The following is a 19,810-nucleotide window of genomic DNA, read 5'->3' on the forward strand; positions in this document are numbered from 1 at the left end:
GTTCAGCATCACATCAACACACAAGCCTCTCACTGACAGGTAGGTGGTGGCCTAGAAACAATAGAGGTCCAACATAATGAATACGTAAAAGAGGGGATAAAAGACTCTAAGCCAGCATTATACATTTACACCTAAATACAAATTAATTTATCAGGTGAGGTAGTGGAGAGCAGGGTCCTAAAGGATGGCACAGAAATGGTAAGAGTAAAAAGAAATCTTAAAGAGTATGTGCTATAGGTTCAATTTACTTCTCTTTAAAGTGTTAGGTATATGTAAAAATGAATCTAATTCCTTAAGAGTGCCAAGTTGCAACATCGACACTCCCCAAAAAGTGTCCCCAGGAACATGAGTACCTGATACACACTCAGAGATTCACAATTCACATTAGCATATCACAGGTTCTGAAAGTCTTTCAGCAAAGAAACCTATACCAAATTTTGTTTAAACCAGCATTTGTAAGACTTATTTATTCCTCCATCTCTTGATTCACTCATTCAGTGAATTACTGAGCACTTCCTACAAGCCTGGTACATTCTAGGTGCTGGGGTTTAGAAACAGTCAAGAATCTTAATTTCATGGCACTTACACGGCTGGAGACAGCTAATAGGCAAATTAACAGATAAATGAACTAGAAAATAAGAGGCAATGATAAATGCATAAAACAAAGTGATATGATAGGGACTCCTTCATTTTGAGTAAATAAGAAAAACCTCTCTGAGGATATGACATTTATTAAGCTGAGTGCGGAATGACAAGAAGGATCCACCCATGTGCCTGGGAGGAGGGCATTCTAGGCAGGGGGCTTGGCTAGTGCAAAGGGCAGAAAAGAGGCTAGTGTCCTTGAAGACACTAAGGAAGCCTTGTGTGTCTGGAACACAGTGAGCCAAAGGAAGATGGATGGGCCACGTCATGCAGGGCCTTGTAGGTTACGGTTAGGAATTCGGGTGTTTTATTCTAGTGTGATGGGGAGGTCCTGGAGCTTAACCACGGTCCAGGATACCTGATTTATATCCTAAAACGGTTTGCTACAGAATCCTTTTCTACTAGCCTCCTACTGAATCACTGTTGCCACCTACCAACTTCCCCCGGAATCACTGTTACTACCTACTAACCTCCTACTGAATCACTGGTACTACCCACTAGCCTCCTACCGAATCACTGTTACTACCTACTAACCTCCTACTGAATCACTGTTGCTACCTAATAACCTCCTACTGAATCACTGTTGCTACCTACTAGCCTCCTACTGAATCACTGTTACTACCTACTAACCTCCTACAGGATTACTGTTACTACCTTCTAACCTCCTACTGAATCACTGTTGCTACCTACTAACCTCCTACTGAATCACTGTTACTACCTACTAACCTCCTACTGAATCACTGTTACTACCTACTAACCTCCTACTGAATCACTATTACTTCCTACTAACCTCCTACTGAATCACTGTTAGTACCTACTAACCTCCTACCGAATCACTGTTAGTACCTACTAACCTCCTATCGCATCACTGTTACTTCCTACCAACCTCCTATCGCATCACTGTTACTTCCTACTAACCTCCTACCGCATCACTGTTACTTCCTACCAACCTCCTACCGCATCACTGTTACTTCCTACCAACCTCCTACCGCATCACTGTTACTTCCTACCAACCTCCTATTGAATCACTGTTCCACCACAGTGCTGTCCCAGGCACTGCTGCTCTACCGTACCTTTGCATGAAACACAAGTCCAGAATCACTGTCCTGACATCACAGGTTACTCAGGATCAGGTCGAAGAAGTTGAATGGAATCGACTGAGCAAGTCATAAGCCCGTATAGGCCAGAGAACACCAGAGCTGAGAGCTGATGCCGTTCTGAAAGAAGAGGACGGGGGATAAAAGGGGCTTCATAGAGAAAGAGGCACCACCATGGGGAAGTTTTGCTTCAGGAGCACTTTCTTCCTTCTTTAAAGGATACTGACTCTTAGGAAACACAAAGAAGCATCAGATCACGATACGTAAGAGTTGTGGCTCTCACCTGAGTGTTTAATGTGGAATTATCATTAAAAAAACCAATTAGGCCCTAGTTTAAAAGCCACCAAGAAAAAGCCATGTGAAAGACATTGGCTCAAAATAAAGTTATGAGAAGTAACGTGCTTCTTGCATTTGTTTTCCTTTGACCTAGAGATTGGTATATTTTATTTACTTGTGGTTGACAAAGGTAATTAATATCTTTGTGTTCTATTACTTAAGGTATTTACTCTTATATTTAACACTTGGATAAACATAAATGGGTTCCTGTGGGTTCTTAGCTGCCCATTCTGAAGAAGTAATGCTGTTGTACATTCTTTTGAAGGATATATGGAACATTTACAAAAATTGACCAGACTTGGGCCATAAAGAAAGTCTCGGCAAATTTCAAAAGACTGAAATAATACAGAGCATGTTTTCTGACCACAACGCAATTAAGATAGAAGTGCCTAACTAGAAAACCGCTGTATGTTTGGAAACTAAGCAATACCTTTCTAAATAACCTGTGGGTCGAAATGCATACAACAATAAAAATGAGAAAATATTTTGAACTGAATAATAATGAAAATACTACATATTAAAACTTATGGTACACAGATAAAACTAAGACTATAAATTTCCCTCTAAGCGTACATTGCCATCAAGTTGCCATAAAATTGATTCCAACTCATAATAACTCTATAGGACAGAGGAGAACTGCTCCATAGGGTTTCCAAGGAGCATCTGGTGGATTTGAACTGCCAACCTTTTGGTTAGCAGCCCAACTCTTAACCACTATGCCACCAGGGTTTCCCTAAATGCATACATTAGAAAAAGAGAAATATCTGAAAATCAAAAATGCATATCTTGCAATTGATTGTTCAGATTTTAAATATCCTTATAGGGTGCCTTCTTTCTTTTTTTCTTTTCCTGGTTGTTTTATAAATTACTGAGAGAGAAGTATTTAAAGCTCTCACTGTGATTGTGGATTTGTCTTTCAGTTCTATTAATTTTTCTATATTTTGAGATATATTAAACACATACAAATTTAGAATTATTATTAAATATTCAAATTAAGAGTCCTTATAGAAAAATTAGAAAAACAAAAACAAAAAAAAGCCAATTAAACCCAAAGAAAGGAGAAGGAAGAATATAATAAAAATAAGAGCAAGCACAATGAAATAGAAAAGAAACACACATTAGAGATCAACAAAGCCATAAGTTGCTTCTTTGAAACAGATGAAATTTATAAATCATTGGTGGAACGGATCAAGAAACTAAGAGGAACAGCACACATAACCACGTTAAAAAAAAAAAGTTATGATTACAGGTCTTACATAAAAAACAATAATAAGGGGGTGTTGTAAACGACTTTGGAGGAACCCCAGCAACACAGCGGTCAAGCACTTGTCCCACCAGCAGCTCTGCAGGAGAAAGGTGTGACAGTCTGCCTCCATAGAGGTTACTGCTTTGGAAATCCTATGGGGCAGTTCTATTCTGTCCTATAGGGTCACTATAAGTTAGAATAGACTTGATGGCGATGGGTTTATAAACAACTTTGTACCACGAAATCCGAAAATTCCTAAAAACACAAATAAAAAGAAACTACAACTTATCAAAACTGACACAAGAAAAAACAGGAAGTGGTTATAATCCTTCAACTATTAAACAAATTGAATTCAGAGCTAAAAGCTATCCCACAAGGTAAACTCTAGGCCTAGGTGGCTTCACCCATGAATTCCACTAAATATGTAAAGAAGAAATTGCGCCAGTCGTACAGTTGTATACAAACTCTTCCGGAAAATAGAAAAGAGAGACAACAACTTGTTTTATGAGTGCAGTATAAGGCCAATTCCTTTTATCAACACAGATGAAAAATTTATAAATATTAGCAAACATAATCCAGCAGTAAATTATCTGAGAAAAACATCATAATTGGGTTAATTTCAAGAATGCTAGACTGATTTAACACGTGAAAATCAACCAATGTAACTCGCCACATTAATAAAATAAAGGAGAAAAATTATATCAATGAATGCAAAAGAAGTATTTGCTAAAACTGAACACCCATTCATATTAAAAAAAAAGTCTTAGCAAGCTACAAATAGTAGGGACTATCCTTAATATAATAAAGGATAGCTTTTTAAAAAACCATACAGCAAAAATGTTCAAAGCCCTGCATTTGAGACTGGGAACAAGACAAGGCTTGTTCCATTCAGTATTGCACTGGAGATGGGATTCAAAAACAAAACTGAAATAAAAGAAAATACAAGGTGTGAGGATCAGAAAAAATAGAGAAAAGCTGTATTATACACATATGGCAAGGCTGTGTATGTGCTAAAAGTCTCTCAAAATTCACACAGATAAACAGTAAGTTTTATAAATGAGTTAAGCATGTACGGAAACCCTGGTGGCATGGTGCCTAAGAGCTACAGCTGCTAACCAAAAAGTTGGCTATTCGAATCCACCAGGTGCTCCTTGGAAACCTTGGAAACAGGCAGTTCTACTCTGTCCTATACAGTCGGTATGAGTCAGAAACCACTTGAAGGCAATGGGTTTGGTTTCAACAGGTTAAGCATGTATGAATTTCTATATGCCAGCAATAAAAAGAGAAATTTTAAAAATATCAATAGCATCAGAAGATTTTGAATATCAAAGCATAAGTCTAACAAAAGGTATGTAAAATCTTTATATAGAAAACTACAAAACATTCAGAAAAATTTTAGAAGACTTAAATGGGAGAATATTCCATGTTCTTAGATTGGAAAATTCAGTATTGTAAAGGCATCACTTCCCCCAAAATTTATCTATCAGTTTAATGTAAACATTAAAAATTGAGACTTTTTTGACAGTTGACATGCTGATTCTAAAATTTACACAGAAATGCCAAGGCCAAGAAGAACCATGACAGTCTTGAAGAAGTAGAACAAGGTAGAAAACCTTCTCTACCAGAATTCAAGACTTATTACAAAGCTACAGTAATTAAAATAGTGTAGTATCAATGCAAAGGGAGAAAAACAGACCAATGGAACAGAATAGAGTCCTGAAATAAGACACTGGTTTTATGACAAAGGTAGCATTATAGAGCAGTGGGGAGAAGCAGTCTTTTCAACAAACGGTGCTGGATTACATCACATGCACAAATCACAACCAAATGGACTATACATCCACATGTGAAAGTCAAAACAATGAAGTTTCCAGAAGATAATATAGTAGAACATGTTCGTGATGCCAGAGTAGGAAAGCATTTTTTAAACCAGAAGAAAAAAAAATGCATTGATAAGTTTGACTACATTAAAATTAAAATCTCTTGCTTATCAACACATACTAGTAAGAGAGTAAAACTGTAAGTCACAAAATGGGAATGGTTATTTGCAGCACATATAACTAACAAGGGGCTTGTAGCCTGTGTATATAAAGAACTCCTGCAAATCAATAAGAACAAGACAACTCAATAGATAAATGGGTGAGTGAATTAAACAGGCACTTACTTCACAGGACTGAGTAAGAAGCCAGCCGATAAATATAAAAAGGTGCTCAACCTCATCACTCACCAGGGAAATGTACAAAAAAACCATGAGACACCACCACATGCCCACCAGATGGCTAAAATATTAACAATACCTAGTGTTGGCAGGAGGCAACTGGGACTCTGATACTCTGCTGGTGGGAGCTGAAAACTGGCAGCCCCTACTAACGGCCGAGCTCATGTTCCACACCGTATGAGGCAGCAATTCCACTCTGTGTAACGATGGAAATGAGCACACAGGTTCACAAAGCTGTGTCCAACGGTGTTCATAACATTATTTATAACAGATCCCAACTGGGGGAAAGGGAGGGGACAATTAAATCTTCATGAACAAGCTGAATGTTCAAATTATGGTATAGTCATGTAACACAACACCATGCAGTAATGAAAATGAACGCGTCACGGCTACAATGAGCATGGATTTCACAAACATGAAATACGAGGATTCATACATAAAATAATACTTATCTATAATTCCATTTGCATAAAGTAAAAAACAAAGCAGAAGTAAGTAAGTTAAAATAGTACAATGTCTAGGGACACACGCTTCTGGGCTAAGTGAAGCCCTAAGAGGTTACCTCTGAAAGGGTGGGGAGAAGTGTGAGGGGGCTTGAGGGGACCTCGGGGGTCTTAGTGGTGTTCCATTTCCTCCCTTGGATGGTGGTGACGTGGGTGTTTGCTTTGTCATAATTCACTGGATTGTTCAGCTTTGTTTTGAGCAGCTTTTAAAATACATTTCTATACATGCGATATATTTCTATTATTCTTCATATGTCTACGCAGTTCACGAATTTGAAAAGGGTTAAACAGGGAGAGAGGAGACAACAACCAAAACTAATACAGGAAGAGGAACAAGACAGTTGAATGCGAACGTGGTGATCTTTTCCAGCTAAGCTGGGAGCTTCTGGTCCTGGCAAATGAGATGCGCTTAACAAAACGCTGTGGAATGAAAGTCTAAACCTATTGGGTTGGCATTTAAATTCTCAAAAGCAAAAAAAAACCTTAATCATTTGCCAGAAAGTTTTCATAAGGCAATTTGACTTGTAAAGATTTGAAGATTTGAGGCCACTGGAGAAACTGGGTTTGGTTCAGGGAGTTTGGAACTAGAAGGCAGCCTATCTGATTTCTTGCTTTTCTCTTGATAAATACAAACCGTTTCAATTATCTTTAAAGAAACTTTGAGCTTGCCTCCCACCCTCTGGAAAGCAGCCCTCACTCTCAACAACAAGGAAGTGATACAAAGCCTTCTGTAGCCAGAGGTGAACTCCCATGGAAAGCGCATGGTGGCATCTCGAACGCCGTTCTCACGGTCTGACCGATGACTGGCGAGGGCTCTGGTCCTGTCCCACGTCTTAATCTGCTTGTGGAGCAGCCATGGCAAGTATCTCAAGGGGCAGCAGAATTATCTGGAGGTGGCTGCTAAATTCAGATTCCTATTCGTGGTTCAAACACCCAACAGCTCCACAGGATAAAGACCTGGTAATCCACTTCCGTAAAGCTTACAGCCTAGAAAACGCTGCAGGGTAGTCCTACTTCATCACGTGGGGTCGCTATGAGTTGAAATTGATTCAACGGCACCCAACAATAATGCTGCCTAAGCGGAGTCCCTGGATGGCGCAAACAGTTAAGCACCTGGTTGAACGTCTGAACCCATCTAGAGGCGGTAAAGACTTCGGTTACTAACCAATAGGTCAGCAGTTCGAATCCACCAGCTGCTTCTTTGAGACTCTATGGGGCAGCTCTACTCTGTCCTATAGGGTCACTATGAATCAGACTCGACTTGATGGCAATAGGTGTGGTTTGGTTTAGAGGCACACGGCGAGAAAGGCCTGGTGATCTGTGTCTGAGAAATCACAGCTATTGAAACCCCTATGGAGAAGTTCTACTCTGTACACATGGGGTTACCATGAGTTGGAATCAACTCCGGGGGAACTGTGTCTTTTTTTTGTTGTTATTGTTTTAACTGCATAAATACCTCTAAGAGTGGGCCTGGGAATGTACATTTCTGACATGCCCCTCAGGCAAATCCCATGCCATCGTCCTGCTTGGTGGGACAGGTAAGGCCAGTCCAGGTGTTGGTGGGACTGCAGACAGCAGGTTGTGCCCAAAAGGGCAGGTATTGGCACATCTTTCTCTAAGGTTTTCTCTCTCATTTTCTGTCTTCTAAGATAGGGAGAAGCAGGCAGTGTCTACCTGAGCAAAGCTGGCTCAGAATTCAACAAGCCCTGGCCTAATCCCTTAGCAATGTCAGACAAATGTCATAAAGAACGGAATCGAATCCAGCCCGGCTGGGTGGCAGCTCTGCAGGCTGAGACCTGGTGCTCCGCAAACCCAGCGTGGGGCTCCAAGGAGACCTGAACTTCTAACAGGGCTCCCAAGGTCCCAAACTGCTCACAGTGGCATGAAAAGAAGATGGATTTCATCTATGGTGGATTTGGAAGGACACCCCTGGGGGTAGCCCTGCATTTTTCATAAGCAGCCAACCTAAGTCTGGGTCGTTTCAGTTGCTAGCTGGTGAAAAACTGCTCTCTGGGGAATCTCCACTGTCAGCGTGGTGCTGGAGGCTGCTAACAATCACGCTGTGACCTTTATCCATGATCCAGCAAGGATCTGTACTTGTGCTAGGTGGTGTCTGTTGTTGGCCTCCATTTGCCTAACAAGCCTTCGACTTAAAATGACTCCCTATTCTCTTGGCGCCTATACAGGAATGGTGAAATCTCACCACTGGCCTAACTTGGAAGAATACGTGATACAGCTGATAATGGAAAAAAAAAAAACAGCTACCATCAGTTGAACCGATTCCGACTCATGGCAACCCCATGTATGTCGGAGTAGAACTGGGCTCCATAGAATTTTCAATTTTCAGAAGCAGATTGCCAGGCCTTTCTTCCAAGGTACCTCTGGAGGGATTCAAACCTCCAACGTTTCAGTTAGCAGTTGAGTGAGTTAACCGTGGCACCACCCAGGGACTCCTGGTAAAGAAATAAGTGGCTGCTATCACTCAGACCTTCCTCTGCTCTGACGGGACTTGCGTGCCCTTGTCTGTGGCAGTCCAGCTGTCATCTCGCAACGAGAATAACTGATCATTTCTGTCACTCGTCTTTGCTGTATCTGTCTCCGTCTGGCCTGTCCTTATTGCCTCTCTGTTTTTTTTTTTTTCTTTTTCCTTCCAAGTCATAACCACATTTAAGTTCAAAATTTTTTTTTTTTTTAAGAACAAAAACCAAACTCACACAGAAGCCACAGGGAGGGAGTGTGGGACAGCAGTGACTTCTGTTAACAGAAGCATACATAAGACATGACAAGGGTCCTGGACACAGGTAGACGCTCCCTGCTCCTCCTCATCTTAAAAGATGGAAAATGAGAGAGAAAACCTTAGGGTAAGATGCGCCAATGCCTGTCCTTGTGGGCAGAGCCTGCCCTTTCTGGTAACCCGTGTCTAAGGCAATCAGAAAGAAAGAAATTCTAGATGACAGAAAATACACATGAGAAAAAAAAAAAAAAGGTTCTGAATAGAACATTTTTAAAGTGTCCATCTGTTTTAATGAAGCCTCTGGGGCTGAGAGACAACTCACCTGAATATATGAGTAACCGTGAGAAAGAGTATGACTACCCTGCTTTGAAAGATGCCTGTGCCCCACAGTTTCAATGAATATCGGAGATGTCTGCCAACTCTCCTGCCAGCTTTAGCTTATGAGTCAAGTTGAATCTTTTAATTAAAAATTTATAATGTAATAATAATACTTAAACTCACATTGCACCTTTTCCCCCAGAAGCTCCAAAAACCTTCTTAACATCAAATCATTCATCTTTTACAGCAATCCTGATCAGGTCTATGAGAGCCAAAATATTTTAGTAAGTAATTTAAAATAATGCTTACCAAATGAACTACTTTTTCCCTGTTACACTCTGCAAGGTACTGGGGCAAGAAGGGGTTAAGCCTGGGGACGCGAAGAGTCCAAACAAGGGTGGTGACAGGCCAGCTCTCCGCCTGTGCCCTATGCCACCTTTAGCTGCAGCCAGGTAAGGAGGGAGAATGAGCAGAAGTGCAGGTGCCAGGGTGTCAGGCTGCACACTGAAGTAGTTACCTACGAAGATCTATGCTCACCGCCCGAACAATTAGAGTTTCTCGCAGTAGGTGCCGGGCATTTTTATTTTTAAAGGTTCCCCAGGTGAGTCTGACGTGCAGCCTGGATCACACACCACCTGTGTAGTAAGAGCACTGAACTAGGAGTCCTAATCCCTGCTGACCTGCCTTGTGACTTGTGCAGGCCACTAAAACTCTACAGGCCTCAGTTTCTACATCTATAAAATGGCATCACTGACATTTCTCTGATTCTCCAAACCAAACCCACTGCCCTCGAATCAATTCCTCCTCACGGTCGACAGGGCAGAACTACCCCATAGGGTTTCCGAGGCTGTCATCTTTATGGAAGCAGGCTGCCCTATCTTTCTTCCTCGGAGTGGCTGGCGGGTTCGAACCGTCGACCTTTTGGTTCGCAGCTGAGTGCTTTAACCACCGTACCACCAGGGCTCTGATTCTAAGGATTGATTACCTCCCAGGATCTCTGCTTAACATTAGAGAAAATCAAGTCCTCTTCCCCCTTGTAAAGCATTATCAGACCATCCCCCTGCATGAGTGGGTCTCAAACTTTTTATGTAAGAATCAGCTGGGAGTTGCGTGTGTGTGTTTTTTTAAATGCAGATTCTCTGGCCCCACCTACACATTCTAACGCAGGAGGGCTGAACAGGCATTTTTATAAGTACTTCATGCAGGTAGTCTTTGGCACACACTTTGGGAACAAGGCCCTTTCTGAACAGATTCTTGCCAAGTGCATTTATAGCAAGGTGTCTCCCTAAACAGTAATGGGCCTGGGGCCATGATGACATGTGTCACTGGCTCCCCCCTCCCAGCCCCCTGAGAAGACTCATCTTTGATCGGGTGAGATTATCAGATTGGAAAACACAGACCTGGATGTGCTACTTGCCACCTATGAGGCTGTGGGAAATTTTGCCTCTCTGAGCCCTCCACTTTCTCCTCTGTAAAATACGGTGTCACAGATTGAATTGTGCCCCCCAAAAATATGTGTACCAATTTGGCTAGGCCACGATTCCCAGTATTGTGTGATTGTCCACCACTTGGTCATCTAACGTGATTTTCCTATATGTTGTAAATCCTACCTCTAGATAGTTAATAGAACATTCCTTAGAAGCAAGGAGGGTGAAACTATGTCTCACATACTTTGGACATGCTGTCAGGAGGGATCAGTCCCCGGAGAAGGACATCATGCTTGGTAAAGTAGAGGGCCAGTGATAAAGAGGAAGACCCTCAATGAGATGGATTGACACAGTGGCCACAACAATGGGCTTTAGCATAACAACGATTGTGAGGATGGTATAGGACTGGGCAATATTTCCTTCTGTTGTGCATAGGGTTGCTATGAGTTACAACTGACTCGACGGCACCCAACAACAACAACATGATGGTTAATGAAGTGGAACAGGTGGCAGTTATGTTAATGAGGCAGGGCTCAATCTGTAAGATTGGATTGTGTCTTCAGCCAATCTCTTTTCAGATATAAAAGACAGAAGCGAGCAGAGAGACAGGGGGACCTCATACCACCAAGAAAGCAGTGCCCAGAGCAGAGCACGTCCTTTGGACCTGGGGTTCCTGTACGGAGAAGCTCCTAGTCCAGGGAAGACTGATGACAAGGACCTTCCTCCAGAGCTGACAGAAAGAGAAGAACTTCCCGTGGAGCTGACGGCCTGCATTTGGACTTCTAGCCTACTAGGCTGTGAGAAAATTAATTTCTCTTTGTTAAAGCCATCCACTTGTGGCATTTCTCTTATAACAGCACTGGATAACTAAGTCGTAAGGTGATACAACAAACTTCATAGATTGCTGTAGTAATTAAAGAAGATGTTGTTGTTAGGTACTACTGAAGTCAGCCCTCAGCTCGTGGCAACCCCATGTGCTACACAGTAGAACTACTCCATAAGGTTCTCTTGGCTGTAATCTATACGGAAGCAGTTTGGCAGACCCTTCTTCCACAGAGCTACTGGGTAGGCTCGAACCACCAATCTTCAGTTTAGCATCTTATCACAAACCACATGTGCCACCCAGGCTCCTTAATTAAAGAAATACATTAAAGCATAGGTACCCAACACATATGATATAGACTTCCTTACAATATTACAATCTTGTTGGGGAAAGGAAAACAAAGGCAATGTGCAGACGTGAACAGGTATAGTCATCGGGGATGGGCAGGGTGCAGGGGCACAAAGGGGGCTTTGCCTTTAGTGATGGCAGGGGGTGGGAGTGTTCTGGGTTGATTACATCAGTAGATGTCTCAGGGATGTTCCTCCTCCTCCTTCAGCTGATGCCTCTCTGAATCCCCGCCCATCTTTGTCAGCATCTGTAAAATACATGACCTAGGACGGGCAACTCAATTCACGATGCCCCACTAATATCTGACTCAACTGTTGTGATACTGTTAATTGTGGCCAAATCAGTTGCCATGGAGTCAATTCTGACTCATGGTCACCCCACGTGTGTCAGAGTAGAACTGTGCTCTGTAGGGTTTTCAGTGGCCTGTTTTTCCACGTAGATCACCAGGCCTTTCTTCCAAGAAGGCTCTGAATAGACTTGAGCTCCCAACCTTTTGGTGAGCAGCTGAGTGCTTACGTGTTTGTATCACAAAAAGCAATTGTAAAATATAAACTAAGATGATCAGAAGTATGGAAGAAAAGAACGCCCATGTGGCTTCCTTGTGTATGAGCGACTGCAAACGGTTGACGCCGACAGCACTTGGAGGCTAAACATCAGCAGAAGCAATAAGTGAAAAGGCCAGGTTAAAAAAAATTCAGCGACTCCTGAAGGAAGTCAGTGTGAATATTCGTGGGTAAAACTCACCTGGGGGATGCAAAATCTTGACCAGAACACCTATCTCAAAGCTGTGGGGAGCAGCAGGTGACAACAGAGACAGATGAGCTCCATCAGACCAAGGGCTAAAACCCCAAAAAACCAAACCCACTGACATTGAGTTGATTCCAACTCATAGAGACCCAACAGGATAGAGCAGAACTGCCTCATAGGGTTTCCAAGGCTGTAATCTTTACCAGAGTAAACTGCCATATCTTTCTCCCTCAGAGCACTTGGTGGGTTTGAACCACTGACCTTTCGGTTAGCAGCTGAGCTCTTACCCACTGCGCTACCAGGGCTCCTTGACAACTACCTTGTGACTAAAAAAAGACAAGCCAGGCAGCAGCCAAAGGAAAACAGCTGACAGCGCTTTGGGGCCTCCCTCTACCACCTCATGGGTGTGAACTGCCAAGTCAAACCAGCAGGTAAGAAATGGTGCCCCCCCAGTGAGAGTGCAGTGCTGGCCATTACACGCACAATGGCTACAGTCTGTCGTTTATACCCACATCTCTCTCCTAAGTGGTGGGCTCTTTCCCAAAGAGGCACAGAACCGTTGGACAAGGTTGTTCTTTTGGTTGTTAGGCAAAGCTCCTTTCCATGGCTGCAGATTACACCTTCAACCCTCGTCATTCACACGGTGCTGCAGGTTGTACGGAGGGATGTCAACACTGGGGCGGTCTGTTATGGACTGAACTGTCTTACTCCAAAAAATGTGTTGTAAATCCTAACCTCTATGCCTTTGGTTTGGAAACCCTGGTGGCGTAGGGGTTATGTGCTACAGCTGCTAACCTAAAGGTTAGCAGTTCAAATCCGCCAGGCACTCCTTGGAAACTCTATGGGGCAGTTCTACTCTGTCCTATAGGGTCGCTATGAGTCGGAATCGACTCGACGGCAATGGGTTTTTGGTTTATGCCTGTGGTTGGAGCCCTGGTGGTTCAGTGGTTAAGATTTGGCTGCTAAGCAAAAGGTCTGCAGTTCGAACCCACCAGCCACTCCTTGGAAACACTATGGGGCCGTTCTATAAAAAAATAGGTTCACTATAAGTCAGAATCGACCGGTCGGCAATGGATTTGGTTTGGGTTTTTGGTAGGCCTGTGGTTGTAATCCCATTTAGGAATGGGTTATCTTTGTTATGTTAATGAGGCAGGATTACTGTAGGCTGTGCCTTGAATCAATCTCTTCTGAGATATAAAAGAGATTAAATAAGCAAGCTAGGAATGAGATGGGAGAAGAGAGATGCCAAGCCGTAGGAAGATCACCAAGAGACAAGAACCTTCCTCCAGAGCCGACAGAGAGAGAAAGCCTTCACCTAGAACCAGCACCCTGAATTTGGACTTCCAGCCTCCTAACTACAAGAAAATACATTTCTGTTTGTGAAAGCCACCCACTTCTGGTATTTCTGTTACAGCAGCACTAGATAACTAAGACAAGTCCATTGTCACAGCTGGGACATCCCCTCCGAGTATGGGCTCTGCTCCTGGGGCAACACCTTGGATGTCCATGAATTGTGTGCTTTAGACAATCCTTTTGTCCCCTACTTGTGCTGCTCCCTGTTCTCTCTTGCTCAGAAGAACTACTGGCCAATTACAGAAGAAAGGCTTCCTGACAAGTCCTCTGCTGGGTCAGTTCATTCTAAAATGAGCCGAAGCTCTGTGGACTCACGTGGACGCCCTCTTAATAGCGCCATGTTGGGATGTGAAGCAGAGCCCCGCGTTGGCTTTCAGCTGCTCTGGACTCATGCTCTGGGAGACTCTCCCTTTAATAAGCTGTCTATTAGATCTGCGGGATTCCCGCTCCATGAAAATACCTTCTTACTCGCTTAGTATGGATTTTCTGAAATTTACTTGAAACCAAGTGACCGATGCAACCACTAACTGTTCTCAGGGCCACTCGTGGAAGACGTCTGGGAAAAACAAAAGGTTCCTCCACCCTCACAAGAGCTGCGTGAAGAAGCCCTCAAATATTAAAAATATTAAAACCCCATTTTATAAAAATCTAAGTCTGCAGTGGCTCTGCTTTCGTCTCCCTCCACCTCCAACGGCACAGAGGAGAGAAAGGACACTTACAGAAGAAAAGCAGGTCGTGTTTCCGTGCAAGCAGCATGTCGCCTGCATCCAAAGATGCCTCAGTGACACCCTGCACCCACCAGAAGCAGAAGGTCCAGCTAGAGGGGTCTGACTTTAAAAGACATCACCAATACCCTTTCCCAGGAATGAGACCTCTAAGGGAGGGGGGTCCTGGTGTTGTAAACGCTGCCTCATAACAAAAGTAACATAAGTAAGGATCTCACCTACCCAGGAGCCATGTTGCAAGTTTTTATTTAGTTCTTTATTTAAAAAAAAAAAAAAAACCTACAACAAAAACTTCTGTTTAGCTAGTATAACCATTGACATAAGAGCCGAGATACTTGTACACCAATACTCACTGGAGCACTGTTCACAACAGCCAAATGTTGGAAACAGCCCAAGTGTCCATCAACAGATGGATGGACACACAATACGTGGGATATCCACACAATGGAATAGTATTCAGCCATAAAGAGGAATGGAGTTCTGATATATGTTACGACACCGGTGAACACTGAAGACATGCTGAGTGAAATCAGGCAGACACAAAAGGACCCCACTTATAAGAAATATCTAGAATAGGCAAACGGGTAGAGGCAGAAAGTAGATTAGAGGTGACCTGGGGCTGGGAAGAGGGGGCACTGGGAGTTATTGCTCAAGAGGTGCTGAGTCTTTGTTTGGGGTGCTGAAAATGTTTGGAAATAGTTGTGCAGGTGGCCTACCACGGTGAATGTAATTAATGCCCTGAATTGTACCCTTAAAAATGGTTAAAACGGCAAAGTTTATGATATATATATATTTTATTATATTAACAGTTTTTAAAAATACAAAAAGGAAAGAGCTGACATGCATTCTGGATCACAGCCCTACCGAGAAATGGTTAAGCAGAGACACGTTTTTATTAATACTGATAATAAAAAGGCTTTGGCAAGACAGGCTGATTATTGCCCCCATCACGAATATATCTGTTCATAATACATATAGATCTTGAATTCATTTTATCTTAGTCTCTTTAGGATATTTATCTTTAAAATACACTACTTGCTTCATGATGAGCAAACAGACCATAGCCTGAATCACAGCGCTGAACCCCACCCCTTGTGAGGATTCCAGGGTGGGGACCACATCTTTGTATGTCCTGATGTGACATACGTGTTGCATAAGTGCTTATAAAGTACACTGAAGGAGCCCGGGTGGCCCAACGGTTAAGTGCTCGACTGCTAATTGAAAGGTAGGAGGTTTGAACCCACCAGCCGCTCCTTGAAAGACTTGGTGATCTGCTCCAGTAAAGACTACAGCCTAAGAAACCCTGAGCGGGCAGTCCGTCTCTGTCATATAGGCCGCCATGAGCTGGAATCAATTTGACGGCAAAAATCAACAACAAAGTGCATTTACGTAAAGTCAATCTTACTTCACCTCTATCTCATGAAAGATGTGGTGGGGGTATTTTTACCTGGGGGGAGCATCCCCCAGTTGAGTGGTTTTGGAAAGAAGTGGCTGTCACACTGACCTTTAGTCATGTTCTTATCATGTCAGAAGCCCTGTGTCCATGGGGCTCATTTTCAATTCTCTACCAACTTCAGGGTCTCCCCTCTACCATACTGGTCACCTCCCAAGCTCCCAAGGCCATACGCCTTTACAGCCATGCTTAGGGGTGGGCAGGCTCAGTCTTGTAAAAGCAGCTTGAAGCAGCACTGACATCTCTCAAGTTAGAAGCTTGGGGGTCTATAAAATGAACTGATTCCCTACATCAAAAGTCTGTCAATCCAAATGCCATAAATGGAGTTTGCGTCTAATAAGCCACATAGGTGGGATCAAGGGGCCATATGAGAACAGAGGGTGACTCGGGCATACGGCAGAGAAGCCGAGTAAGAGGGGGAGTCACTGTGGTCTGCACAGGAGATCCTACCACCACCTCGCATCTGTAGGACACTTACTGCTACAAAGCACTTTCGTGCACATGAATTTTTTTTTTAAATCTGTGTCTAAGGCAGAGCTGGAAGACTGGAAGGAGCCCAGGTGACAGTGATGAGACCTGGGGCTAGAACAGGCCTGTCCCTAAATCATCGCTTAACTCTGGGAAGGCTCTTAACTTCTCTGAGCCTCAGTTTCTTCTCTCTTGGTCAAAGACGCTAAATGAGAATAAGGGCACGAATTACGTGATTTCTCTGAGTCCTTTCATCCCTGAAACTCTATGATGCCATTTGTTTTAACATTTTTTTCATGTGTAATTGATTGTTGTTGTTCGTTGCCCACGAGTCAGTTTCAACTCATGGAGACCCCATGTGTGCTGAGTAGAACTGCACTCCATAGGGTTTTCAAGGCTGCTTTCAGAAGCAAATGGCCAGGCCCATCTTCTGAGATGCCTCTGGGTAGGTTTGAACCACCAACCTTTACAGTTAGTGGTCCAGCGCTGAACCATTTGCACCACGCAAGAATTTAGACGGTGCTTTCGTGACACAAAGAAGGTCAAACACAAACCTGTAGAGAAAAAATGCTGGCTTAAAGCTAGTTTCGGCTCTGCTGTTTACTCATCAGCTGTGTGACCTTGGCAAAACGAACCTCTCTGGGCCTCAGATCTCTCATCTGGAAGTGAGGACAGTAAGACTCACCTTTTAGGGTGGTTGTGCATGTTAAACGACACAGGGAATCAGAAAGCGCCTTTAGGCTTGAATGAGCTATAAAATGGGATAAATTATTATTATAATCACCAATACAACATTTCATTAGCCTTCTAAAGTTACCTGACAAGGGAAACAAAGGAACTCAGCAGGCTTTACTGTTTTCCCGCCAGCAAAGCAGGAGAAAATAAGTTTTGCTCCTTCACTGCGACGGGATGTCCGCAGTACAGACTTCGTGATGTCTCCCCACCCCCATCTTAGACCTGTGAACTACATGAAGAAGGCCTAGGACATTGATGGGGTCGCTGGGTGTTGCAAACAGTCAAGCACTCGACTGCTGCAAGGGTGGTGGTTTGAACTCACCCAGAGGTGCCTCGGAAAAAAGGCCTGGTGATCTGCTTCTGAAAGGTCACAGCCCTGAAAACCCTACGGAGCTCAGTCTACTGTGCATACACGGGGTTGCCGTGAGTCAGAATCAACTCGAGGGCAGCTGGTTTGGTTTCGGTTCAGGGTATTAACAATGATGATTTTCTCCACTGTCAGGGAAACAAAAGATCCTTCAAGGTCCAACAAGACCATCATAAATATTAAATAAGCTATTGTGCTCAGAGAGGCAATACCTGTTCTGGCATACTTTCCAAAATGAAGACCAGAGCTCCCGACCATGGCTGCTTGTTTCGCACTCCATTATAGAAGCTCCGACTCCCAGCCACCACCCTGCTACGCAGCCCCTCCCACATGCTGGAGCTGAGTGTGAGGAATCCTGTGGAAGATCTTTGTAAGACAAGCCTCCCGCTCCAAGGCGCTAGCTCCTTCTCTTGGCGTTACTACCTATTATGTAGCTGTGTACAGCACTGGAAAGAAGTTCATCTAAAAGGTGATAAACTTTTTTTTTTAAGGTAATAAAATAACAGGACCTTCATCTCTGGGAAATGTTCAGGAGGTGCATCTTGATATTCTTTGTTCTCTGACCTTCCTGAGTGTGTCTGGAATTTAAGCACTGAAGATCTCCGGCTACGAGTTCTATCACGGAGGTCAAGGTGTATGAACCACGTAGGCTTTAATTAAACAGAATCTCTTCAAAACCACAGCTTGCGTGAGCTGCATGCAACAGGAAAAGGTTTCTTTTCTAAAACCTTAACTCTTATTTTAAGGGGCCCTAGTGGTGCTGTCATTATGCACTCGGCTGCTAATGGAAAATCAGCAGTTCGAACCCACCAAGCGGCTGCTCTACACGGGAAAGATGTGGCAGTTTGCTTCCGTAAAGATGGCAGCCTTGGGCAGTTCTACTCTGTCTGTAGAGTTGCAATGAGTCAGAATCGACTCAGCGGCAGTGGGTTTGGTTTAACCCTTATTATATTAATTTTGCCCTTTTTTTAACCTAGAAAATAAAAGCAAAGACAGCAAATACTTTAAGGGAAAAGACACGATCTATCTTACCCATCCTTTCTATTTCCAGCAAGGAGGCCCATAATAGATGCTCAATATATGCTTGCAGGAGTGAATTCTTTTTAAGAATGTCATAAAGAACATGCACACTAAATCAGAATATTTTTAAAAACATTATTGTAACGGCACCATCTCAAAATAAAATCTATAATAGTACGAAGGGAAATTGAAACTAATTTCGAATGAACTAATGAAATATAAGTTCCAGGCCTCACGGAAATCCGGGGCTAGAATGAATTCTTGACTCATGCCTCTTCCTATGTCAGCCTCGCTGGTGCTCTGAGATACGTCACCAACAACTTGGCATTTCAATGAGTTAAACTCAATGCATTTTTTTATAGCCCTAAATGTATCTACGTAGAATAAAAACAAGAGAAGCATTAAGTTGTTTCAGCAAACAGACTTTAGGGATAATTACTAGAAATGATCATCTTGTCACAACCCATACATTTGCGGATAATTGCTGGAAATAAACGTCTACTCTCTCCAGCTGTTGCTTGCCACCGTTCTTTCCTTCAGTGGCTCCCGCTGAACGCAGGACTGGTAAGTAGTAACTGATTTAAACCTCTGAGTAACATATATCTTCTGTATCATTATATACAGTTTGGGGACAATATATTTCCTGCACTTTTTATTGGGTAACATGGAAATGAGTGTTGTCAGCCTAATAACAAACAGCCCTAATGTTATCTGAGTTGCTCTCTTGCATTGACAAAACTGGTGATAGATTGAGTTGTAACTGAGATAGAGAAAAAAGTCTCTCACTCGTAATGCTCTGCATAATTAATTTATCCCCACTCCAGCCTTCATGTAGGTTGAGCCCTGAATCACAGAGAAGAGCCCAGGGCGTTCACCCCTCCATCACACACATGTGTACCGTGCAAGCTAAGCCACAGGAGCGGCTTGCTCAGGAAAGAAAGCACTTTACCTTCTTGCACACAGATGGTCTTATCACTTGGGATCCAGCCTAGGGTCCCGTTAAGATGCTTCACGCACAGTCTTTTTGTGGAGCCCTTCAGCTTGAATCCATCTTGGCAGTGAAACCGGGTCACAGAGCTTTCAAAGAAAACCCCTTCGCTGGGGATCCTGAAGCCATTCTCGGGGATGCCTGGGTCAGCACACACGTTAAGGTCATCGAGCCCTACAGCAAAAGAGAGAGGAAAAGGCGCTTCTGAGTATATTCTCCTAATGCCAGGGGTCTTCCTAGGAAAATGGCAGATACTGTATAA

General features: G+C 43.2%; 1 protein-coding gene across 2 annotated transcripts in view; it reads right to left on the reverse strand.

Annotated features, from left to right (window-relative positions):
• The window catches only part of SUSD4 (sushi domain containing 4), a 167,498-nt gene that overhangs the window by 54,705 nt on the left and 92,983 nt on the right, over positions 1–19,810 (reverse strand). For both annotated transcript variants that reach the window (XM_049868030.1, XM_049868029.1), the window contains exon 3: positions 19,510–19,722. In XM_049868030.1, the coding sequence (XP_049723987.1) occupies positions 19,510–19,722 (213 nt within the window). The remainder of the gene's footprint in view (positions 1–19,509; positions 19,723–19,810) is intronic.

Source organism: Elephas maximus, chromosome 24 (genome assembly GCF_024166365.1).
Source record: "Elephas maximus indicus isolate mEleMax1 chromosome 24, mEleMax1 primary haplotype, whole genome shotgun sequence".
NCBI classification, from domain to species: domain Eukaryota; kingdom Metazoa; phylum Chordata; class Mammalia; order Proboscidea; family Elephantidae; genus Elephas; species Elephas maximus.